This window comes from Ischnura elegans, chromosome 2 (genome assembly GCF_921293095.1).
Source record: "Ischnura elegans chromosome 2, ioIscEleg1.1, whole genome shotgun sequence".
NCBI lineage: Eukaryota > Metazoa > Arthropoda > Insecta > Odonata > Coenagrionidae > Ischnura > Ischnura elegans.
Window position 1 is genome coordinate 142018228 of NC_060247.1, and position 27505 is coordinate 142045732.

At 38.3% G+C, this 27505-nt stretch overlaps 1 protein-coding gene across 11 annotated transcripts in view; it reads left to right on the top strand.

The window, feature by feature from the left end:
* Window positions 1-27505, top strand: part of LOC124154723 (dedicator of cytokinesis protein 1) — a 186885-nt gene that overhangs the window by 11084 nt on the left and 148296 nt on the right. For 8 of the 11 annotated variants that reach the window (XM_046528607.1, XM_046528614.1, XM_046528611.1 and 5 more), the window contains exons 5-9: window positions 1445-1568; window positions 7624-7851; window positions 7960-8213; window positions 17004-17133; window positions 23436-23555. In XM_046528607.1, the coding sequence (XP_046384563.1) occupies window positions 1445-1568; window positions 7624-7851; window positions 7960-8213; window positions 17004-17133; window positions 23436-23555 (856 nt within the window). The remainder of the gene's footprint in view (window positions 1-1444; window positions 1569-7623; window positions 7852-7959; window positions 8214-17003; window positions 17134-23435; window positions 23556-27505) is intronic. The other 3 variants (XM_046528612.1, XM_046528617.1, XM_046528618.1) reach the window with 1 other exon arrangement.

Consider the following 27505-nt stretch of genomic DNA (forward strand, 5'->3'; position numbering starts at 1 on the left):
ATCGAACTACGGTGTCCCTACAGGCCTTGGAAGAACACTGTGGCACACAGCAATTCTTGTTAGATTTCCCTTTTCTTGGAGAAAAAGTCATCGGAATATTCTCCATAGCAAGCAAACGACACTACTTCTCCTCAGAAGAACATTTTCTGAATGAGCCGTGCGCAAAAGTATACCCGGACCAGTGATTCTAATTTCGCCCGGTAGTTGGCGTGTAGTTGGCTGGAACCACGAATAATAATGAATAATGCGTCATTCTAAAGAAAATTTTATTCTAAATTTAGATTAATTTTTTGTTTTAATAAAAATTCAAAAATGTACGCGCCAGTGCAATAAATGACTCTGCGCACATAAAATTAGCCATTTTGTCAACTTCATGAATTTTGTAACTCAAACTGGTGAAGACCAATACGTCTACAGCATTCATCTTCCACAATAAGTTGCAAGAATCAATGTAGATTAATAAAATACATATTGCGTATTTTAAAAATGCGTATCTTGTTGTTAATTGATGAAAATTTCTTTGATCCAAAAATTCATGATTGATATTTAGCATAAATTCTATATGGACATTGTGAAAATATGCCGAAGTGAACGAATGCTGCATGACTATTTGCATCTGACGTGAAAAACTTATCCAGAAGAACATTTGAGTGAACTGAGATTGAAATGTTTTCGTTCCAGCTTCAGTAAGCTTTGTAACGTTCAATAAATCAAACTATTAAGTACAGTAAAATCCTGATTTAACATTTTCAGGGGGAACATAATTTAAAACACTAAATGCGCACCCTTTAACCACTCGACCAACGTGGTAGTTGAGAGGGAGAGATTACTCAGGGGGAGTCGTGGTGCACAAAATCTTTATTTGAGAATATATGAGGAAGAAAGCCATGACACTTTTTCTTCATTACCTATATAGTTTCAGAAAATAATATTGGCATTTAGATCATGAACGTCACTCTCGGGATGTTTGCTTGTCAGCATTCACATGGAATGCTATTAACACCTTTGGTCTTAGATCCCAATAGATATGTGCTCTTAACCTGTCTTTTTTTCTTACTTTGTATCTTGAGAAGTCTTGAAATTATGCCGGGTTTGCTTGAATTACATTGATGGGTGCTGTCCAATGTTGTTGAAAAAGTATTATCCATCCAATATGCGTCATTTTGGAATAACAGACATTTTTGTCTCCAAATAATCACAAGTTCTGAAAAATAGATCTTGAACAATTTCTTTGCTTCTAGCCACCAATTTCATGTTCTCTACACCTAATAATTCTTCTAATGGAATTTAGTTTCCAGGACTTTTTGAGTGATCCTATTTGCTCTCGCTCAAAATTAAAATTACATTGTGGGGTGATTATGAAAATTTGGTATGAGCAGCTTGAGGGAAGGTAACTAACTCTATGGGATAGTTCCTAATGAAGTGCATTTAAATCTTTTATTAGGATGCTGGATCTTGATATGGTCGTCAGGGATGAGCATGGGAATATCCTGAATCCTGAAGCTACATCAGCGATACAGTTGTATTGGCAGCACGAGTTGGCAACAGAGAGAATCAAAAAAGTTACAGTGAGTCAGTTTTTTATGCGTCTCTTTTATTTTTTTAAACAAAATTGTGGAAAAAGTTCACCTTTTGCAATGGGGAGTTGAAACTGAGAATCTCCAATTTTGGAAATACAAACATGAAGGTATTTTATAAACTTTCATTTTAGAGTTTTTGGGACTTATGTGGTTTGCCGATACTTTTTTGAAACCCAAGGAATTCAGAAATGATGCTAGTTTGCATACTCCTGAAGATGCACAAATGAAAGTTAACAAACTAGGTGTTTTTCAACTGTTACTTCTGGAAACTGATGGAATATTTTAAGAATATAAGTGATGGTAAAATTTCATCTGGCAGTTTCAATTTCAGGGCTATTTGGCCAGATTGTTTCTTAGCAACCTAAGCGAGCCATTATTGGGGACATCATGAAAGAATGCCTCAATATGTCAAAATTTATTCTTCATTTTTAGTTAGCATAATAATGAATCTTTAGGTGCTTAAATTATTGACATTTCTTACATTGTGCATTGGTTGAAATAATTTATTTTTCATAATATCTATCTATCACTGAAATACTTCGCTTAAGCCTTTAGCATAGTTCCCCTTCCTCTGTAGTTCCCTTGGATTGAAGTGGGCAAAACCTCCCGTTCAAAGCGCCTTCTAACTCTCTAACTGTTCTGCATTCCTCGGGTGCTTTTGCTGTGATGGTTCACTCTCCCACACCACGGCAGACACCTAATCTTCTCTTTGTTTTTTTTTTAATTGTGAAGAGCTAATGGATGAAAGAAATAAATCAATTACACCACTCTCTTTAATTGCTCTATTATTTTCATTTTCTCGCTCAGACGTGTTTTGCATTTTTTGGCCTTGGTGTCCACCTTCAAATGCTCTCTATTTTTGCAACTCACGGACATGCACGTATGCTTTCGACGGCTTTCTGCCGCACGAGAAACAAAAGAAGATCTAGCATTTGCAAATGTTAATGCCACAATATATTCATCAAAATGAACAACTTATTTATCGAACGACAGTTTACCACATGAATTTGAGACAGAACTCTTTGTTAACTTCATTTCTAACAGATTGTCAGCAATTACAAATATTAGGGACTCTTGGTGAAGGTTTTCCGGAAATGGAAACTCATGCTATGCCAAGTGTCAACATCAAAAGGGCCTCATAAAAACATATTTTTTTTCATGCATGTCATAGTGTCAATTGACGGAGCTTTGGCTATCTCTCGTAATGGCAGGGTCGAGTGTCAACATCAAAAGGGCCTCGCAAAAACAAATTATTTTTTAATGCATATCATAGTGTCAATTGATGGTGCTTCGGCTATCTCTCGTAATGGCTGGGGTCTTGCAATAGCCTGTACTTTCTTTAACAAGGTTCCACTGTATATAAATGACATCCCTGGCCACTTAAAAATTACTAATAATGAAAACGTGGTATTATATGCTGCTTATGCCAACATGATAATTTCCTCATGTGTGCATGGTTCATCTCTACCGGCAACGGAGGGAAGTTTCTACCGGTAGAGAGCCTGGAGAGGGATATTTTATTATCAGCAAAATGAAGAGGAAAACTTTGTTATCCACATTCATTTTATTGGCTTTGACACGTGTTTTGTCATTTCTTGACGTATTTTCAGTCTGTTCTTTCTCCCGTGAGACTTGGCAGATTACCATGCCCTCCCACTCAGTTCATGCAAATATTGGTACCTGCTACCTGCCTCACCAATTCCTTAATTGCCCCTTATCATTATAGCCAAGTTAGAAAGCAAGACTCAGATATTGGGGAAAAGTAAACAAAACACCAACTTTTTAAAATGAATTATTTTATCTCCTTAGGATTAAAAAAATAGCAATCTGCTTAATATTTGTAAAGATTGACCCAAAACCTGCCGTCAATAGGAAATTATGAGCTCATTTTTTGGTTTTCTTAAAATACTATAAGCATGATAAAGTTAAATAATGCCAGAAATAATTGTGTTTTGGGCTTATTATTTTCTAAATATCGTGTAGAGATAAAATTTTGCAATGTAGGTTTCTTTTGAGAACTATTGAAAATTACCGTATAAGCGCACCTTTTTTCCCAAAAATTGCAGCCGAAAATAAGGGTGCGCCTCTTACACAAAATTCTTATCTTCCCCCCTCCCCTTTACCGGTCGCAAGTCCAAGGGGAACTGAGTGGCCTTGGTTTTCAGCGTGAGTCAGTCATCTGAAACCCTAGGTCAAAAACAAGCGGCAGGCAGGGGAGTTTCTCCCTTAGTGACGTATTTTTAAAATGCTCCTGTTTGCTTTTTTGTAAGCATAGCGCCGTCACGTCAGTACCCCAGAGGTGAACATGGAAAATATCGCACAGGGTTTTTCACTCTGGAGGGCGCGCTAAATTTACTGCCACGAATGGGTATCCCGCGGCATTTATACTGCATATAGTAATCGCTTATCAAACGTAGAGAAACGCATAGTTTTGAAGGACATACCTGGTTAATGGTCAATATCTGCCTTGCCGAGTAATTTTCATTACGCTGAGGACCTGATTTTTCAAAAATCATCTTCAAATGCTAATATAAGGATTATTGCAACTGAAAATTATATTGGTGTCAAAACCTGCGCTTTAAAAAAAATTCGAACGAGTGTGTTCATTGTTGGACTAAATTGTGGATGGAAGAAATCAGAATTGCTTATAAGTGAAGAGCGCAGAAGGAGAGGTCGAGGGGAAGGAGCGCGATCCCTCCATCTTCGAAGCAACAAGGCTACGAGCGAAGGAGCAAGGGACGAACATGTCCGATCTTGCATGTGACGTCGTTGCCTTCAAGCGAAGGGGCGAAGGCGCAGCAATGTGATATACGCAGTTTGCGTTGCCTGAAGTTTCCAGTTCGTCTCGTCTTGTTTGAATGCGCTTATGCTACGCTTGTTTCTTCTGAAATTGTACTGTTTGGACTATTTTTAATATTAATAGCCTTGTTGTAACTATAAATCTTTGTGTCAAACAATTAGAGCTTAAAAAAACTTAAATTCTGTCAGATATGCATGGCGTTAGATCTCTTTCTTTTTTTGAACCTCGTGCGTGTCATACAATTATTGAAAGCTATTGAGATATCTTTGGGCTCAGTAGATGACTCACTTAGCATTTGGCCTCCAGAAACTGGGAGATCGATCAAGGTCAGTTGGTGAGGCGGGGTAGGGATGAAACACGTTTCCATTGTTCCCCTGTAACTTCCCCTGTAACTTGATATTTTCCTGTGGGGTCTCGGAAAGGAAAAAAAAATGGCAGAGGCATTGGCTGATGGAGGGCCGAGTGTGGCTCCATTAAATCTACAACGTGGTTATTATCCTACGGCGCTGGGATTGCCCCGATTGTTGTCCAAGTTCTTGGGAAGGTTGATGCTATATGCCTGTCGTGTTTTGCCTTAAAATTTTCCACAGCAGCAATTCTATTGCAATACTCCTGTGAGAGCATTTAAACAAAATTTTTCGTGAATAGGACAAGCATCGTAGAGCAATGGCGTATGCGAAGAGAGGATCGGAACTCTTTCTACTCCCTCTTATTATTACCGCCGCAGTTCTTTTCAAAATTTCCTCTTTCAATTAGTATGTTAGGGGCTCTAATCAGAGTTGCTGCGTCATCGTCCACTGTGGGCCGAGAGAATATTTAAATCCTGATGTCGTGGGGTGACTTTCTTCCTCTGGGTGCTAGACCGTCTGTTCTCCTGTTTCCTCTGCGCCTTCGCCGAATTTTCACCTCTTTGTCTGACCTCTATGTTCCTTTTATTTCTCGTTCTCCCCACCATTTAATAATTGGCACGCGACTCCGACGAGCATAGCCTTTGGCCGCAATTCAAAAAGGACGATGATGTGTCCCTCTCGAGCAGGAATGCTCGCGGGATTTATAATGCAGAGAGGGTTGGTTGGGGCGGGAGGGGAAAACCGTGGAGAAAGCAGGTTTTTGCCCGATGACCACCATCAGGAGGGTGAGGATGGGTTTGCCGAAACACGCTTTCACTTTGTGGATGTGGGGTTTGCAGATTTCATCACCCTCCGTCCGCTGCTTGCACGTGTTGTTTGGGAGGATAAGGTGGGGGAGAACGTGAACCTTACACTGGTCATGTGTACGCACGGAAAAAAACCCAAAATCGGGAATCATGGGAGGAGGGAGGGAAGCACTTTGCACTCAAATCCATTCAGGCTTCACTACGTACTCACACACAAACACAATGTTGCGTCAGCCTTCCTTCCCTTGTGAATGCCAAATTAAAACTATCATTGAATCATGCCAAACGGAATCGGATACAATATAGAAAAAGGATTTTTTTGTTTTAACACTAGAAATAGGCACGCCATAAACAGAAGTAAATATTAGTATGGAAGGGTGAAAGAAAAAAGTAAATAATGATATTGAATTATGTTCTTCTCGGGTGTGTGTGGGTGTCTATGATGTTCCATCTATGTACCTCTCTGCTGGCTTCTTTTCAGTCGTAGGCTTTTTCATCGTCATCAAGGCCATTGATACCTATCGGGGGTGAGGTGCTGCTCTTATAAAATTGTTTCTCTTCTGTTCTGCAGACTTTTCAATCAAAATTGTTATTTGCTTTGTCCTTTCCATGCTACTATTTATTTACGAGTATGAAGTGACTAATATACAGTGGAACCTCATTAAAGCGAGTACGGGCTATAGCGACACCCCCGCTATTACCAGAGATAGCCGATGCACCGTCAATTGACCCTATAATAAGCGTGTTAAAAAAATTCATTTTTACGAGACCCTTTCGGTGTTGGCTCTCGCCATAGCGAGGGTTTCACCGCCGGAAGACTTTCATGAAGACTCCTTAACCTCTGTAATTGCTAGCGATCTGTTAGAAATGAAGTTAATGGAGTACTCAGTCTCAAATTTATGTGGTAAACTGTCGTTTGATAAATATAATGATTGACGAAACAATGCTTTGCATGATTTTTATTCAGTGCGGCGCTTATAAATTGTTTGAATAGTTAGTCATTATTTGAGTAAGGAAATTTAGTGATGCAAAAAAACATCGCCTTTCGTCTGGATTCATGCTTACGTTTATCGGATAGATGTTTATCTGTCGCCGCACCACTCCTGCTCCTGTATATCTGTTCGCAACAGGTATATTGGATATTATATGCTCCACCTCCGGTAAAGCGACAATTCGCTATAGCGAGTGTTTATTAGTGCACCGTGGGGTGTCGTTATATCAAGGTTGCGCTGTAGTAGGTAATAGTTGCTATTCGCTTCTGACCACAAAATTTAAATTCTTATACCAAAATTTTCAAGATTTTATTTGATAACGTTTTGTTTAAATGGATGGTGATTCTTAAGCATTAAGATCGTTGATATTTAAGAGTACAGATTGGGAAGTTTAAGGTCTAGTGATTTTTAGTGATCTTTTACGTCATAAAATCAATAAGAAAGATTATTTTTTTAAATAATATGTTAAATAGCCACTGAAAACATTAAACAAGGCTAATAAAGGCAGAAAAAGGGCTGTGGGAGCAAAAGCAAACATTTTATCACGACTTATTAAAAATGTTTGAAATTACGAAACTCAATATTACAAAGTGACAATTTTCCGGTCCCTCTGACTTCGTATAATTGAGATTTTTCTGTATTCTTCCCATCCCCTGTTTCTATACATTTACTTTTTATTCTGTTGTTTGTAAAAGCAAATTAAAGGAGCTCATGAAAAATTCTGCTTTTTATAATCATTGCACAGGAATCATGATGCCCTATACCACAATTATTTGCCTCCTTGGGACAAAAAACTTAGGGCCCACTTTTGTGTAACAAATAACCTATGGGCATAAGAGGCCTGGATGGCATTTATTGTTTAAAACCTAGAGTGAGGCAATTTTTATTCTCAAAATTGTATCACTCTATTGAAGAATATACACTGGATATGCCCAAATGACCAATTTTCCCTGTGTACTGTAGATAATGTGTATTTTTGTAATGAATGAAATTGTGAATTATTCCTATAATATATTGTAAAGTGGATGCCTCTATACCATGTAAAATGTAGTCTCAGGATAATAAAGATTATTATTATTATTATTTGAATTTCAGTCTGGTCCAGCCAAAAAGATTCCTAAGGTCATGACACATTATTCTCACATATTTTTTGTTTCTGTGAGGAATTTTGTGTGCAAAATGGGTGAAGATGCCGAGCTCTTGATGACTTTGTATGATGCCAAAGAAGGAAGAGCCATCACCGAGAGTTATGTGGTTTGCTGGAGCAAGGAGGGTCTGGCCAGGGATTTAGATCAACTACACAATCTCAGAGTACTCTTCACGGTACGTCTATAGTTGTCTTGGTCGCTTTCAAATCATAATCCAGACTAATTATTGCTTGCGTTGTGAATGAGTTGAATTATGAATTGTGGTTGGCTTTTCGTTCAACAGGACTTGGGCAGTCGAGATTTGACTCGGGAACGGGTATACGTCGTGTGCTATGTCATAAGGGTGGGTGCAATGGAGCAGAAAGATTCCGAGTCGAAGCGAGTTTCGCAAGCTCAGCCAATTGTGCCGATGAGTCGCAAGGGGGGGCCGGAAGGCATGAGGAGGCCGTTTGGAGTGGCTGCCATGGATGTCACTCTCTATCTCAGCGGTAAAATTGAAAGTGATGAAGATAAACATCATTTTCTGCCCTTTTTGCAGTAAGTATTCGAAATAAGTTCCTTTGGGTATTTATTTGTTTAATTAAGAAGGGAGAATTGATTGAAAACTCTCTAATTGCTGGGTGAAACACTCTGGAGGTAAAGTTGGTTGTGTGTGGATGTTTTGATAGTTGGCACTGCTGAGCTGCCCTTACGCTCAGGCGTCCAACCATTCCTCCCCCTCCCCACCTTGAGGGTAGCAAATAATTGGCTTGTGGCAAAGACGTCACTATCCTAGTTCTCTTAGTTTCTGAGGATGATAGCAGAGAGTCAGCAGCAGAAACCCGAGCCCGTGTTTCATCCAACTGACTCACCTAGTCATTTATCATTTATTGCATTAGATAGCTATTTTTGTTAATAGATAGATATCCAGGAGTTTCCAGCTTATTATTGGGCTATTAGATTTGGAGAAAAGTAGGGTTGGGGCAGAGTAGGTTGTATGATAGTGATTTTTCCTTGTTGGAATTTAAAATTTAACAATCTATCATTAATTGAAGTAGTATTGTCACCTTAATGCTAAATTTTCAGGGCTCATTCTTTTGTAATTTATTCCAATAGTAGAAGCCGGGTTTAATGAGTGCTCATAATCCTTTGGAGATTACTCGCAAAACCGAGTGCTCGTTGTGTCCGAAGGTGTTGAATAATCATACCAATTCCTAATAAAGATTTAATTATTGAAATAATGAGCAGTAAACAACAATATCAATACAATTGCAGTCAAAAAGAGCAGATGTCAGCATGAATCCATGATAATTAAAAATACATCACACTTTCCAATAAAATAAATTTTCCTGTTCATTCATTAGAGGAATAAAAGCCACTAATATTCTCCATAGTGATGATCCTTGGTATTTACTCCAACAAAGAAACCCTGAAAGAAATTACCAATATTAATGTGTCTGCATTAAAAATGGCAAGTGCACCACCATTCTTAAGAAAGGATGGTAATACAGTGGAACTTGTTTAGTACGTTTCTGAAGGGACCACAAAAAATGAACGTACTAACCAGGAAAACGTGCTAAAGAGGAAAGTAAAAAATAGCAGTCGGGGTAATTGCAATCTGTGGAAAAGTCGTCATAATAACAATTACTATTGGTAGTTCTCGTAGGATCGCCTTCCTGAACTCTTTTCACCTTTAAAATAAAGAAAATGGGCACCATTAACAATTAAACAATACCATGTGAATAAAAATCACAATGTTTCATAGATTTCCCGAAGACAATTACATGAAAACGTCGTCTTTCTCCCATGATTTATCGTATATGTATTTATAGAAAGAGGACAAATAAAGATAAGTCATTTCTTTTTTGTCACTGCATACTCTGAGAATATAACAACTACCCTTAGTATGTCAACGGGTGGTTTTTAAACATCATAAATATTGGACAAAATTATATTAACCTTAAATTATGGCAACAGCCGTACACATTCGCTTCTGGAATAAAGCCATATCGATTGTTATATCGATCGATATATCGAACAATAGCACGCAAGATTATTAGATTACGACGTAATTACAAGAAGATTTTATATTATACAGTTGAAATTTACTTTTAAAATTTGTTTAATGTCGTCTGCTTTCGTGCCGAGATCAAGTATTTTTAAGCTAAGCTTCGCGTGGAGATCCAGACCATCGTCTGCTCCCGCAGCAGTAGTCAAATACGCACGTACTCCGTAGCATTGACGTCGTGCAGTATCATGGAAGAAGGAGGGATAAAGTGGGTTTAGATAAAGTGGGAAATGGATAAGACTCATTTCTTCATCATGATAACTCGTGCAATAGCAACAATTGCCCACTCGTGAAATTTGTGCGCAGTGGGCACTCCAGAGGCAACAGAAGGTGAGGAGCTCGGGGTGGGGAAAATTGGGGCTTCTCATTGGCTGCAGTTTTGCATAGTCAGACATTCCTGATAAATGGCCATATACAGTAAAACCTCTATGTAGTGAACCTCTTTACATCGTAAACCTCTATACATCGTACCAACCCTCTGGTCCCGTCAGATTTACATGTAAATTTATAGGCAAACCTCTCTATAGTGAACCTCTTTATATCGTAAAACCTCTATATATCATAGCAACGAGAGACCCCCTAGACGGCCTAACTACCTCTGCATTTCGTAACGAGACAACTAGAGACCATTAATGCAGCCGCGATAACGAACATGTAATGACATTTTCAGCGATAAATGTTTCACGCTTATTCTTCTCTTTTACAAGTTTTCTTTACTGCAATTTTCGTTATAACCATTACCTAGGGCCATTTTGTCCCATACAAGAGCATACCTAATGGTAAATAAGAAAAAGGCAACGAACTATCCTAATCATTTTAAGTGACAGTAAATGAAGACAGAACGCATCGTTTTCTCTCGAATCATGGTAAAAATTGCGCGATAGCACTCGCTTTCTATTACTTATGGCTTTATTTTCCTGTAAGTGCTTACATACTATGTTCAGTTAATAAAAGAGGCGACCAGTATAATCCCTTGCCGGCGGAAATATTTCAACTAACTTCACTCCCATTTATGGAGACAGAATCGACAGAATTACTCAACCGCATTGCTACTTCCGTTTCTAAAATGAAAATATTTCATGAATTTACTGCGACTCGAAATAAATCATATACAATTTTGCAATTACAGTAAAACCCCTTCTTTACACTTTTCTAGGGACCCAAGAAAAAAAAGTGTAAATTGCGGGAAAATGCAAATCGTGGGAAATAGAGAATTTTCACTTTTATTCATATACTGGCTTTGGAAATGTTAATTTTTTAATTGTTCACTAAGCATTATTCCATAACACTGTTTCCCTCTGAAGCACAGTGTTTTTGCTTGCAGCAAAAAGTTAAAAAATAATCCTGTTTTGTCTGCACTGAAAACATCTTTTGGGCTGTAACCTTCCAGAACTCTAATATATTCAGATTCTTTCCACTGAGTTGCTGTCTCTATGTTAACATCTTTGCTTTCACCACTCACCATTTTATATACAAGACTGTACCTATTTTTGAATCTGTCCAACCAACCATTATAGATTCCGTGGAATCTTCGATTCCCAATCTTGTGGGGAAATACTTTTTCTCAAGGGGCTTTGGGCCTGTTTACACGATACATTAACACTTACGAGTTAATTTCTGCTTGCATGAATGATTTTTGTGGACCGGAACGGGACATGTATGAATGTAGACAGGGGCAGATCCAGGATTTTTTTCTGGGAGGGGCACAGAGGGCCTGACAGGCAAAAGATCTTGTCTTAATTGAGATTAAAAACAAGATTTAACAATGACTTTACAAAATTCTCTTTATTTTTATATCAAAGTTATTCTTATTGAATTAAATGATTGAGCCTCCTTGAGTAATACACAAAACAAAGTGAACATAATGATGACCATCAGGGGCCGATCCAGGATTTCTTTCTGGGGGGCACAAGGAATATGCCGTATCCAGGATTTTGATCTGGAGTGGGGGGGGGGGGGGGGGCACAATGATACCACGTTATACAAAACGAACGCAATGATAACCGGACCGTATTAAAAATCTTGCATATTTTTAAGCGTATGGGAGGGCACTTGCCCCCCCCCCCCCCCTCCCCCATAGATCTTCCTATGATAACCGTATTCAAATTTTGTCTTTTTTTTTAAGCATCTGGGGGGGCACGTCCCCTTCCCCTAAATCCGACTATGAATGCATGAACCAAATTTGAACAGGTTCTATTTTCTGTTCGTGCATATACGCACAAGTTGGGTGAATACACGGTGCATTTTCGTGTTCATAATTTAGACATTAACTTGTACGGGTTAATGTACTATGCAAACAGGCCTTTAGATGACACCATTTGCTGGGACATTTGATGATCTTGCACCTAAAAACTACTCTTTTAGAATTCGTTCTATTTATTCTTACCTGGAATTCTTCACATATAATCTCTTTTTTGATAAATGTCCGCACTGGTTTGCATATTTTACAATGGCATCGCGATTTTTCACCACGGTATTGTATGTTGCGACTGGGAATCCGAACGGAATGCCAGTCCCAACATTCGAGTCGCCAGCGTTTGAATCGATGCGGGTTCCGGTGTGGGAATCAACTATCTCGTTTCATTTTCTCGTCAATTAAAAATGTCCGTTTATCTGACCTACTCCTCGGCGATCGAGTGCGTAGTACAAACTGTCATGGGACTTCATAATTTTTTAAAGTTACAATGGTTTGCGATACACTGCTATTTGAATGGGATAATTCAAGTTTAAATATGTTTTTTAAGTATTTAATTAACCCATAATTGCTACGCAACTGTTGAATGAAGCCAGCGCAAATGATCCCAGTTGTCGGTCAAGTTATATAGTTCAGGCATTTATCACGTCTGGTTTCCTTTCAAACTCTCGTATCAAATTATCGACTACATGATTATTGTCAACATTCCTTCAGGAATTCTTGCGTTATAATTAATACATAGCTCGATTGCTCAATACACCATACTTTCATATCGTGAATCTTTTCGCCGCTGGCAGAAAACGAGATGACGTAGTTCAACTTTCCGACGTTAGTGGCGTTCTGTCCCGCCACATTCAAATTCTTCCCGAAAATAGTTCTCATTACGTCTTTTTCTCTTAGATTTTTAAATAAAAATGCGCGAAAGGAAGCCAAAAGACAGTTTTAAGGGCTGATATGCGCGATTAATTGTTTTAGAACGCAAAAAAAATTTTTTTAGTCGGCACGTCGTGATGCACACGGCGGGAAAACGAAAAAAACACGGCGTAAATACAGGGTCACAGGGTTCTATTTACATTGGAGAGATAGGAAATATGACGGGACCCAGAAAAAAACTTGCAATTTGCGGGAAAACGTAAATTCCGATAACGTAAATACGGGGTTTTACTGTATTTTATTCCCATATTTCCCGGTGTAGCACTTTCTCACTGCCGCCTTGGTAATTTTTCGATGCTTTTGTGAACGATCGTAGTTTACAATTTATTGCGCTTAGCGACAGTCATCTGTCTTGCGTGCGTATTTATGCCGCGAAATCTGACTCTTCCATCAGGAGTCCGGGACGTCAATTTCTAGCAATACTGACGAACATCACTCCATGCGCGACAATGTTAGGTGAAGGAGACAGCTAATTAGTTGACACGCGGTAGAGTAATGAAATTTTTTACCGTCGCCGCCGCATTCTGCAGTAGTTCGCCCAGCATTCTCACCGGGAAATCACGTCCTTTCGCAGACCTAGCGTTACCGTGTGCCCTCGACAGAGTTTTTCTTCGGAACGCTACGTGCATTGTATTTTGGAGAGAGGGAATTCAACAAAATTTTCAAAATTACGCTCAATTTCTTGTTTATTTTTTGCAATAGTCACGTGTTTATTTATTTTTTATAATCTTAAACATGTCATACGTTGTAAGAATGATAAATCAATTTTCTAAAATGTATTTTAAGGAGTATTTTCAAATATTTGCCATAAAATATGAAAACATACGAAAATTACTTAATTAATTATAAGTGGATGATGGATTCAACAAATAAAACAAGGCGGCTGCATGACATTACCGCATTCCGAGGATTTTTCCAAGCCATCGACGAGGGCAGGCAGAAGAAAGATGTAGCAGTGACCTTTGGAATCTATTTTAAACAACCGAGGAAAAACAGAAGAAACTGTATATCTAGGCTGCACAAATAAAAAACGCGGGCAGTGAAATAAGAGGATGAAGGAATTATGTTATGAAATATTAAAGTTGTGTACTTCCCTCCAAACACTACTAGTAAATTACGACCCTTAGACCAGGGAATTATTTCTTTGGTCAAAAGGCATTATCGAAAACAGCTAGTGATTTATTTTTTATGGAGAGTGGATAGTGAAAACGACATTAAAAGTGCTCATGGAACATCCTTCAGTCCATGCACAGGCTGTGCCTTTCCTCAATTTTTGAGAAATGCTTCATCAAGGCTGGGATTATGGGTGGTAGCAAACAGGAGGAAAGTGAGATATTTGAGAATGAACCTACAGAGTACGATAAAATCAACAAAATAGTTGACACAAATTCAACATTTAAAGACTTTGTAAATGTTGATAATGATTTATTCATTTGTTCCTCACATGAGTTGGAAGATAGTGGTGAAGGAGATGTATATATCTTGCAGGATACAGTAAGAGATGGATTTAGAGGAAGATGTTAGTAATGAGGAATCAGTTACAGTTCCCACCAAAACAGAGGTTGAGGAATTATTGAACATAATTAAATTGTTTTTATTAAGCATGGAGGAATGCGATCATAATATGATTATATTCAATAGAATTAAAAACATTATATCGAAAGAGTTTTAAAAAGGTTAAAGCAAACCCAATAACTAATTTCTTTCCTAAAAAGCCCTCTTGAACAAGTTACTTTTACCTTTGTGTAATCATTAAATTGTAAATATATGTTCACTAATGCATGCATGTATGTTTAAATATATTAATATTATGGTTTATCAATAAAATGGTGCCTATCACTAAAACCTCTCTATAGTGAACCTCCATACATCAAAATGCCCAAATTTTGGTCCCCTCCATTACGATGTAAAGAGGTTTTACTGTATTATTATTGATCACGACATAAGAATTGAGAAATGCATTTGAATAAATCACGGTCTAAGAAAGATATGTGGAATGAATGCAAGAATGTTAATGGCTAGTAATAATAAATTAAATCATGAATTCGGAGCTTTATGACCCTTAAGAAGATACTAGAGAACGAATTGTGGGTTGCGTCACGGCTAGCAATTGAGCGTACTTACCAGGAAAGCGCAATTTTTTCAAACGTACTAATCAAATACTTTTGCCTGTATTTTGTTCCGATAGTACCGGGACCGAGAGAAATCGTCGTACTTAGGAGGAAAATGTACTAAGGAGGAACGTACTTACCAAGTTCCACTGTAATAACAACAATATTGCCCTGTCGGTTACACAAGAATAACAGAGGACATAATCATAGAAAAAATACGTACAAAAGATGAAACAAGCAGTAAAATGCAGACTACAAAAAAATTATCATGCAAAATCTCTTTGACAATCGACTTTTCGTGACCGACTGCTGGTCATTTCTTCAAGGGAATGATGCTGGGATTTGGTTTTTGCTTTCATTTTATTTCAGTTGGGGGAGGGGTGGGTGGAGGGTTTGAGGAGTAAGGACTGGAGGGGGAAGATGACAAAATGTAGCGGATGACTGCGTTCCAAGTACTGCTGATTCTCAATCCGGTATCTCTGTTATAGTTGTTCTTGTTCTTTTTTATTTCTACAGCTTTGCGGATGAGTCTGGCTTTAAAATGTTTTACCCTAGCAATGACTCTTGATTTTTTCGAACTAGATCGCATGTCTGGAGGCTTCGTGCTCTGCCACGGCTGACTTTGAAGAGTAATCCAGTTGAATGGCCCGCTTGTGCTCTTCTATTCGAGTTTTGACCGTTTGTCCTGTTTCCCCAATGTATTTCTTCTTCCTAGTTCCGCAGGGAATTTCTTATACTCCTTCAATTTGAAGTCCTATCCTTGGCATTTCCCAGGAGGTGTCGCACTTGGGCATGTGGTTTAAAAATAGCTTTAATATCAAATTTCAGGAGAATGTTACTGATCTTATCTGTTGTTCCTTTCACATAGGGAAGGAAGGCTTTCTTTTGGCTAATTATGTCTTCTGTGTCTTTGGAATTGTTCCTGTTATCCTTGTTGATAATCTTTTTAAAATTGCAGGATATTGCTCTGTTGTCGTAACCATTAAGACGAGGATGGATTTCAGCTTAATAGTTTCTGAAAATAGATTCTTCGGGTCACTTAGCTGGATTGAACGTTCAATTAGAGAGGTCAACACAGCGTTTAATTGAGCAGAGTGGTGATGAGAATTAGCATGGAGATACCGATTTGTTGATGTCGGTTTTCTATACACGGCATAGCCTAGGCTTCCATTGTCATTCTTCTTCACCAAGAGGTCGAGAAATGGCAGTTTTCCTGATTCTTCTATCTCCATAGTGAATTTAATATAGGTGTTAAGGGTAATTATATATTCAAAAAATTCTTTTAACTTCTGTCGGCCATACGTCCAAATGATATAAGTGTCGTCTATGTACCGTAGCCAAATTTTGGGTTTATGCTGTGCATTTTTGATTGTCACTGTTTCCAAGTGTTCCATATAAATATTCGCCACTGCTGGAGAGATGGGAGATCCCATCGCCACCCCTGAAACTTGTTTGTAGAAATTATTTTCCCATCGGAAGAATGTGCTGCTCAGGCACATTGATGTCAGAGAAGCGATACTCTTGTCGAACTTTTCGTCTATCAGTTTGACCGCCTATTCTCCAGATATATTCGTGAAGAGTGACGTGACGTCAAAGCTGACAAGAATGTCCTCCGGGTTCACCCGTATATCCTGCATGATTTGTAGGAAATGCTGTGAGTTCTTTGCGTATGATTGGGCTTCCTTTACTTCAGGTTGTAGTATTTTTGTTAAATATTTGGCCTGGTTGTACGATGGTGGTCTATGGTGCTAACGATCTACATTATTCCTCCAAATGATGCTTAAAAAGTGTTTAAGGGGTTGGGGAGGACTTTATTTGGAGAACTATTACAGTGACTATTAGAGACTCCTTTTAAAGTAAAGAATTAAATATGAACCAAAGAATTTTAAGTTCGGTTTTGCTGTCAGCAAAAAAATTTGAATTTTGCTAAATTTTGGGCTCCAACCATTGCCAGTTGTGAGTGGCTTTTTAATTTCTTAGAAATCTAACTATAATTATGTGACTGAGGTAATAAGTCTCCCATATTTCAATTGACATTGCAGATGCCTTGATCGTGATAACCTGGATAGCACTTTGAAAAAGATCATAGCCATCAAGGAAATCACTCAGAAGGAGCACAAAGGACAAGGATTGTGGATCAGCTTGAAGCTGCTACACGGTGATCTAAAACAGGTAATGAAACAACATATCCATATCTCTTATTATCTGGAAAGTTGTAATCAAGCATGTTTTCTCATTCATGGCGTCATTATTTTTTAACTGTTGTTGGTATTTTTCTCTGAATACATTAGTTGTTCTTGAGTGTTAGTTAATGAAAGAGACTTTGGTTTATTGCCAATGTTTCAAAAATTATTTCTTTCATCGTTATGGCTTGGACTTAAATCATGAGACTCTGAGTAAATAAAAATCAATCTATACTTATTCCACCAATACATGTACGGTAAGTCTTCATCATATGAACAAGATGAGTTTCCAATATCTTGTTTGTAATTTAGAAAACCTAAGCAAGGCAGTGAAAAGTGTGGTCATCATGCAGTACGCAACACTGCATTAAATTTACTAACGATGGTGACGAAATTATCTCGCGCATGCGACAAGGCTGGAGCAGAAAAAATTTCGTTGTCCGCACGCAGGAAGGAAAAATATTCTAAATGCTCAACAGCTCCTGACCTCTCTGAGGATTAATTGATACTTCATTTAGACTGTGCTCAAATATCAAGTTCCTCTATGCCACACCACGTTTTGTCGGTCCACCTCAAAGACACCAAATTTGAAATTTCAATTTTTTGAATGTTAGTATCTGTGAAAGTGCTTAAGTGGAATGTTTATATGTAGAGGACTTAGGGTAATATTATAGCAGTAAATGTCATGATATGTCAGACACTAAATTGCAGATTTTTGTCTCAAACTTTCATGGTTAAGTTCCAAGCCCTTAGGATGACAATAAATTAATAGTTGAATAATTATCATTAATTTTATTGCCATTTGGCCAATACTTAAGCAATTGGCAAAGCAAATCATGAAAGTAATTAATAAATAATTGCATGAATCAATTCAAGCCATTCTCAAAAAAATATTCAAGCACTATACACTAAATGAATGCAACACCCTGTGCACAATTCTCATTGGTGGAGTTAAAAAACTCTCCAGGATTACAGAATGGATGTCATACAGCCGACTCCTGATTATCCGGCTGCGGTTTATCCAGGTTGCAGATTATCCGTGCATGATTTTCAATCTCGTTCAATTTTTTCTGCTATCTTTACAAAAAAAATGGGACGCAAAATCATTGGAATTATGGCATTAATGGTAGGATACCCTGGGCTTATTATTTTCGTCAGAATTCCCTTCGTAAAACGGAAGCGATCACGTGCTAGCTGCATTCACGGGAGCACCGCGTTCTTGTTTTCCGAGCCTCAAAGTGCACGACTGTGCTCCTTGATCACGGATACACATCGTGCAGCAGTTGCAACCCGGGCAACTTGTGTGAGACGTGGCTACGTGGCACAGTGCCTGACAGTGTACTTTCCGATGTCGAGCAGTGAATTTGAAGCATTCGTGCAAATCACTTCTCTGTATCAGTGATCATACAGCCACAGATGTCTGGTTTTCAAAACCAGGCCATGCATGGAGCATTAATAATACGAGTACAACCATGTTATCGCCGCTAAAAAGATCGCGAGCTGGCGAAGAAAGCTCTCACTGAGTCCGGGAGGCACTCTAAAAAGCAGAATAACTGCATAAATAATTATATATTGTATGTTTTAGGTAAATTATGAACATTGCAAGACATTTAAGTGAAAGTTTGGGTTATCCATGTTTACCGATTATTCGTGCCGCCTCTCCCCATCGTTAGCCCATTGGGATAATCGGGAGTGTACCGTAGTTAAAATTTTTTCTTGTACAAATTTAATGGCATGGACCAGGTCTTCATATGTGAAGGTAGTCAGTCAAATATTTTGATACCCACAGTCTCATAGTTATTAATTGATTTTGATGCTCTTTGATATGGAATAAAAAATTTTTATTTGTACGAGGGTTGTACCAAAAGTAAGGTTCCCATTTTTTTTTAACAAAAAGGAAAATTTGTTATTTTTATCAATTTTCACATCATTGAAAAGCTTGCCGTTTTGCTATTTTTCAACGTAGTCTCCATTTTTTTCACCTCACTTTTGAAGACGGTGCTCCGGCTTTTGTATCCCTAAGTTGAAGAAGTCTCCCAACAACCTGTTGAGGAAGCGTGTGACCTCTGCTCAGGCTTCATCATCGCTCTTGAAGCATTTGCCACCTAAGTGTTTTGTTTTGGGGGTGTAATGGAACACCAACTTTTCATCTTTCGTGACGATAGACTTCAGAAACTTCTTGTTGCCTCCCTCTCACATTGCTGAAGAAAGTTGCTAACACGGTCAAGGCATTCCTTCTTGTGACTGTCCGTCAGCATCCGGGGGACCCAGCGACCTCACATCTTGCGATAACCCAACGTTTTTGTTAAAGTTCTTTCAATTGTGCCGTTGGAAGCTTCAGGAATGCATTAAAAAAATTCACAGATAGTGACCCTCTGATCTTAGGGCCGTATCCAGAAACCTCACTACTGCTAGTTACGTCATCAGATGATGACGTAGCTGCTATAGCGGCTGAGCACCGCTACGAACACCCGCTGCAAAGTCTAGTGAGGTCCATGGCATGCTACTCATTACAAGTAATGTGGCCGCCAGGTTTTGTTTGCTTATCGTCTCACATTTATTATTAATAATTATTGATGTTTAAAGGGCCATAAGCTCATGATAACCGTTTATTATTACAAAATAATATAGTAGGAATGCTTCAATAACTGCCTTTTATGCTAATGAGTAAATACTTTACCTAATTTAACTACCAATAAATACTGTCAACAATACCGTAATGAAACCTCTTCGGCCTCTCCGTTTTAATTGCAATTAACTTCTGAATGGGTCCTGTCATGCCTTGAAAATCTTTCATAATTAAAGAAAAACAAATTAGGGACATAGTAATGTCTCGACTTGATGCTTGTGAAATACTTTTTTTCGTAAAATAACTACTGTCAACACAACTATGCTGAAACATCTTCGGCTTTGCCATTCTAATAGCTATTAACTTTCCTGTAGACCGGTGTATTTTTGGCATGCGGGGCCTGGGGCATCGGCCGGCTTTCCCCGGTGGTGGAGCCAAGGTCAGCCAGCAATCATCGGTGATCGACACTAGTCGAGACACTTGTTACACATCGCAGGATTTCTGAGCACGCAGATTCATCAGCAGGTGCTCGATGATAACTTTGCCAATTTAAAGGGACACTTTTTACACAATGAACAGAACCAGATTCACAGAAGAAACTTGAAGGACCAGGAAAATCCCATGGAACGGGGAATAAATTCCGTGTGAGATGCCGCATCTCCGAAGACACCATATTTCCATGAACACCAGTTAAAAAGAGAAATTTTATCAATAATTTCCATTTGGATTTGAAGAACAAGGAAAGAGATTTACTGCAGAAATTTTACAAATCATGGCCAACTAATGTGCTTACCTTCGTTACGCCATCATGCCGATTAAATTCGACCTCCACCTTCTTCCATGCCAAAATCTTTAAAGAAAGACCCACAGCATCGGTTTTCTTGCACTCCAATATAACTTTCCTATCAATAATTAGTTTCAAAATCAAATTCTTCTGCTATGCCAAAATTCTACTTCCATCCCATTTCCATTTTGCTTACAAACAAAGTCACGTTGATCTCCTGGACAATCGCATCCAAAACCGGCGGTCTTCCACTCCTTTCTTCATGGTGAACTTCCGTGCGGCCCTCAGCATAAGCCCTGCACCATTTGAGGACATGCTGAACGGATATGCACTCTTCACCATAAAATTCAGTCAGTTGCCGATGAATCTCCACAGGCGGTAGTATCTTCTTTGCGTGGAGAAATCGGATTACTGCTCGATCCTCACACTTGGCGGGAACGGGGATCATCACTTTCATTGTTGACGGTTGCTAAGCCAATGAGCGACACAGTGAATCGCAGACTCGTGAGCAGGGGAACCACTGCACACAACACAGCTGTAGGATTTAACCTAGCACCTTCTCTCAACATTGTAGCTCATTGGGAACCTTACTTTTGGCACAGCCCTCGTTTGTGTGCTATGCCTATGAAAATTGATCCCAAGATTTAGAAAGAGTAAAGCATTGGCTGTGAACTAAACAGTGTTTCATTAATCAACACTCAAGAGATGCCAGGAGCGGATTCAGAGAAATCTCAACGGGGGGTGCAAAGGATATCTTGAGCTACCTTCACTTTCATCGTAATTAAAAATTAATCAAGCCACGTTGCCAAGTTGAAGAAAGTTTTATTTAAACTCATTTGTACACATATATCAGACAATATCTTACGATATAAAAAAGTTGCACTTGTGGTTCTACATTGTTCGGCAATGGGGACGGTCCCACAAGGGGGGGGGAGGGCGTGTACCCTTTGCGCCCCCCATCTGTATCCGCCACTGAGAGATGCTAGTATATACCCATAAAATTACTGGTAAAGAAATACAGTCATTATAAATTAGATATTTGTAGAGATTGTTTTTTATTTAATTCCTGAAAATGAAAATATTTATCCCATGAAAATAGTTGGGGAGCATTCATAGTACAAGATGTTTTTATTGGAACATCCTTGATGGTCCTCTAAGCTCTTTAGTTCCTGGTGCCTTACCACTCCTAGTGCCTTGAGCAAGCTTGGCTATCATTGTCAGAATAAATATTTATTTTGGAGTCTCATGATTCAGTGGAATGAGCATAAATTACTCATTTTTGTATGTGAATCGCTTATAATTCTGTACACTAGGGTGTGGCTTATTTTTTGAAAAGCAAACATTCCACCCAAATACATAAACACTCATTGTGATGACTATCAACATGTATAAAGTTTTTTAAACGATTTTTTTAACAATTGTTAAAATACCCACTCTGAAAATTGGAATTTTTGCACTTAAGGTCTAGGTCTTTCACAGTAACAATTAATACAGTGGAACTTGGTTAGTACGTTCCTCCTTATCACGTTTTCCTCCTTAGTACGGCGATTAATCTCGGTCCCACTACCATCCGAACAAAATACAGGCAAAAGTATTTGGTTAGTACGTTTGAAAAAATTGTGCTTTCTTGGTTAGTACGCTCAATTATTTACCATAAAGCAACTCACAAGTCATTTCCTAGAATATTATGGGTGTGTAAACCTCTGAATTCATTATTTATTTTATTATTATCAGTCGTTGACCATCTTACATTCATCCCACATCTCTCTTTTTACGACGGTGATGCATCCAAATGCATTTCTCAATGCGAGGAGTACGCGCGTCATTACTTGATAAGTGTTGCGGGAGCAGACGATGTTTTGGATCTCCACACGAAACTTAACGCAACAATACTTGACCTCGGTACAAGAAATAGAAATTTGACAACATAGGACAAATGTTTTAAGAGAATTCAAACTGTAGAAAAAAAATGGGCTGATATATAATCATTATATTGTTGCCTGGATTTATGGTAAATGAAATGTTGCCCAATTTTTATGACATTTTAGGACAATCAATTGAAATAGGTCAGGGCTTTCGTCATTTTCTACTAGTAATCTCTGAGAAAGAAGAAATGACTTAGCTTGACTTGTCCTCTAAATACATATATGACAAATCACGGGAGAATGACGACGTTTTTATGTAATATCTTTTGGGAAATTTATGAAAACATTGTGATTTATTCTTAATTCACATGGTAGTTTTTTGGCAGTTAAGTTCTAATTTTCTTTATTTTCAATTTGAAAACTGTTCGGGAAGGCGATCCTATAAGAAATTCTGTCAGTAATAGTAATTATGTCGACTTTTCCACCGATTGCAATTACACTGTAGATAGCTATTACTGACTTCCCTGGTTAGCATGTTTTCCTGGATAACATGTTCATTTTTTGTGGTCCCTTCAAAAACGTACTAAAGAAGTTCTACTGTATGCCTAAACAAACGAGGAATGTCCATAATTTTTTGGTGCATTACATGCGTACTTCGTGAACAAGAATGATGGTTACATATTTTGTAGAGTTTCATGCTGAGCAAGGCTAACGGAGCAAAGATGAAAACACAACTTTCTTCACTACCTTAAGAATGGCTTAGTTGTACATTTGCGACTTTCATTTAGCCACACAGTGGGCAAATGTAAGAATTTTATTATTTTTTATTGATGACTGGAAAGCAAATGCAAGGGAGAATTAAATGATTTCAAATCAGCCCATGGCATATTTGATTGAATGGACTGAAGAATTTTTCACTTTTTCATCTTTCAATTCATTGATATTGCTTTTCTCAATTTTTGCAGTGTTTGCTAAGGACACATTTTTGTCACAAAAAGCCACTAATCTATTATTTCTGTTTGTAACTCTATATAATTTTTGAAACTGGATTTTCTGCTGTTGCTGTCATGAAGACCAGGTATAGTTGTCAACAAATAACTGTTAAGGATCCTCAATGTGCCACGTCAACATTGTCACCCAGATCGCAAACAAATGTTGTTGAAAAGCAAGCACACGCATCTGTTTTACTCAATGTAAGCTATCTCATATTTTATTCCTTATTATTATCCAGTTTTATTATAATTTTGCCATACAATCTTAGACATTTTTGGCTGCTGAATCGTGGAGCAAGCCCTTGGGCATAGTCTGTCTGTCTGTTGGTGACTGCACATTAGATTTTTTATGTTAAGTTTCCTCTATAGTTACGAAATGAGATGTAAGAGAGACGTTTGGAATCGCGTGTAGCCAGAAGGCATAGGTGTTACTGAGCTCAGAGTGGTTACAGGTCAATTGGGGAAACGTCCGAGGATTTGGAATGGGTTTTGAGGGACTTTGTGCACGGTTACAGTATGGAAAAATTGGTGCGATGAAGTATATTGAATCATATACCACCATGCTGTCACCTTGGCCGCTTTAACAACTATGGTGTGGTGAAGTTGTGCATGAAAATTGATGAATTCCATGTGTAAAAATTTTAGTTGTTCTTTTCCAATAGAGAATCAATTTCCAGACGTATCACACTGCTTGGAACTATTTATAGCTGTTTTGTAATACTTTGTATATTTGGTTGCAGTGCATTACTACATTGCTGTGATAGTGCTAGCTTGATAATATGTTGACTTTTGGAAAAAATTCAAACTGCTGTGCAGTGGGTGTGGTTGACAATAGATTGAAGCATGGCAGGAAATAACGGAGCTGTGAAAGTTTAGGCCGGGCCTAATTCAGCCAAAGTTGCTCCATTTCACACTCAGCATCACACTATGATTTCTCTGTCTTGATTCAATTGATAAAACCTAACAATAGAATAGATATGCGTAATTCTTTTAGAGGAACTTGATGAAATGTCCTTGTAGATAGCTGGCACGTTATCTTCCAGAAAATGTGATGATCACAAACGACAATCAAATACATTTGGTGCATGAAACCATTCAGTAACCTCTAAACTGGAAAATGTTGTGCTTAGAAAAATGCTGCAGTTTTGTGGACAGTAATTCAGCTTCTACAACGTCTTGTTGATTGAATGGTAGGAGTGATTGAATAGAGGAGCTTTTGGCATGGATTATGTATCTGGGGCGCTCTGCCCTTTTGGTTATGCCATGTTTAAGTGGTCGTACTGCTGGGGGGGAATCAGTCCTGATGAAGGATTCTCAAATACTTCTAGGGTATTGTAAAATTGTTTGCAATACTAGGTACTTCTGTAGGATGTTTTATCATGTGTAACTCACGTTTATTGCCATTGCTATCCAGGTTCCAGATTCCCTAGGAAAATTTTCCAAAGTTCATGGTGCTAGATGTCAGTACAGTGGACCGGAATGCCAAAGGTCCATAGCTTGATTACTGGTTTCGGGAAATGTTTTCCAATGCCAAATAATGTGAATTTAATGTAACTCGCTCTATATTTAAAATACAGCATAACTCATGTAAGAGACCATGCACCTTTTGTTCCCAGAAATTACAGCCAAAAATGGATGTGCGCATTAGGGCGGATCTGAATAATCGATTTATTTCAAATCCATCTGGCGAAATGAAAAAAAGTTGTGGGACTGATAAAAAATAAGGCCTGAAAAATTTGAGACCTGTAGGTGAACCCCTGACTCTCCCTCAAATGCCATTTAGGGGGGGAGGGTCATAAATCGAAAAATTTAATATATTATGGTCATTTCCTATAGATTTTGCCTAGTTACTGTTCTTTTGGGCAAAAGTTTCGTGCATTTTGACATTTTGCCACCGTTAAGCCACAAAATGCCGAATTTGAGTGTGCATCCGCAAAGAAAATATTCCAACGCCCACGCAGCGTCGCGGCTAGAGGAGTGGCAGGGTGCTCCCGTTCCCTCCACGCTCACCTCTCCCCGTCACACGGCAAAATTCAACCTATGTGTGCTGCTAGGACAGCCCTCATTGATTTTGATGTAATAAATCGGCAGATGGTAGAAGCTACATATAAAAGAATGTTTAGTGAGATGACTTGTCCCTCTTTTGGTGCCTTGTCGGTGTTTAACAAATCGACGTTTACAACTTTTAGAGAAGTGATGAAATATTTTTGTGATGTTCGCGATATTTTTAGAGCCGAGAACGCAGATAAGGAACCTACGGTCTATGAAGAGACTTACTTTTTACAGTAAAACCTCTTTACATCGTAATGGAGGGGACCAAAATTTGGGCAATTTGATGTATGGAGGTTCACTATAGAGAGGTTTTAGTGGTAGGCACCATTTTTTCATATCCTTGGGAAATGAAAGGTGCTACTGTCTTTTATGCCATTATATTAATATATTTAAATAGGTATGTATAAGTGAACATATATTTACAATTTAATGGTTACACAAAGGTAAAAGTAAATTGTTCAAGAGGCCTTTTTAGAAAATATATTAGTTAATGGGTTTGCTTAAAATTTTTTTCAAACTCTTTCGAAATAATGCTTTCAATTCCACGAGCACTTTTTAATGCCATTTTCACTGTAAATAAATCACTGGCTGTTTTCGTTAATGCCTTTTGACCTAAGAAATAATTCCCTGGTCTAAGGGTTGTAATTTACTAATAGTGTTCGGAGGAAAGAACAATAGTTTTATATTTCTAAACATAATTTCTTCATCCTCGTATTTGACTGCCTGAGTTTTTTTATTTGTGCAGCCTAGCCAGTTTCTTCTGTTTTTCCTCGGTTGTTTAAAATAGATGTGAGGGTGAGTGATGGTATTCCAAAGGTCACTGCCTTCTGCCTGTCCTCGTTGATGGCTAGGAAAATTGCTAATAGGGTGGTTTCCTATTATTTTTTTATTGCTTTTATCGAAAGATTATTACTCCTGGAATACGTATTTCACGCTTTTAGATTTTTAAATGACAACATCTATTTTTCGCGATTAAATGAAAAGTGAAAATTTTCAAGCGCGCGAAAACGCGACGCTTAAGTATGAATGCCGGGAAATATCTCCGTATGTCGTATTTCTGGTTCCCCCTCCCGCCCGGTGAGGTGACCTTGAGGCGAGGCTTAGCGCTGATACGTCGTAGGATGCTAGCGGATAGCTGAGTACCTTGCTGAATGGTAGCGCTTGGCTTAAAAAAGGTTTATTAATACCTTATCAAACGAAGAAAACTTTCCGAACTTAGCCAGTTTTAATAGGTGATTATTAAGACATGTTTCCCTGAGCTCTGTGCCTCATGCATGCATTGGTAACCTCAGACGATGTATAAATCCTATCCTCTCGTGTAGAAACTAGGTCCCTGTGACGTCATGCGGAGTGGAATCGCATGGGCGCCAATCTGGCCTTTTTCAAATGAGGATAAAATTTGACCCTTGCCATTCGTCTAAACCGGTATTTCAAAAACCAAATAATTAGTGTATTATGAATACACTAATGGTGGGTAAGGAATCGCAATGAATGCCTTTCGTTTTCTTTGATGAAGGAAACTACCCTATTATGTGGTAATGTCAAGCAGTCGCCTTCTTTTATTTCTCGAATCCATCATCAGCCTATGATTGAGTAATTTTCATATTTATGGCAAATAATTAAAAATACTCCTTATTATATCTTTTAGAATTGATTTATCATTCTTATAACATGTGTTTTGTTAAAGATTATAAAAAAATAAATAAACACGTGACTACCGCAAAAAATAGACAAAAAATTGAGCGTTATTTTGAAAATTTTGTTGAATTCCCTCTCTCCAAAATACAATGCACGTAGCGTTCCGAAGAAAAACTGTCGAGGGCACACAGAAACGCTAGGTCTGCGAAAGGACGTGATTTCCCGGTGAGAATGCTGGACGAACTACTTCAGAATGCGGCGGCGACGGTAAAAAATTTCATTGCCCTACCGCGTATCAGCTAATTAGCGGCCTCCTTCACCTAAAACTGCCGCGCATGTATTGATGTTCGTTCAGTGTTGCTAGAAATTGACGTACCGGACTCCCAATGGAATAGTCAGATTTCGCGGCATAAATACGCAGGCAAGACATATGACTGTCGCTAAGCGCAATAATTTTTAAA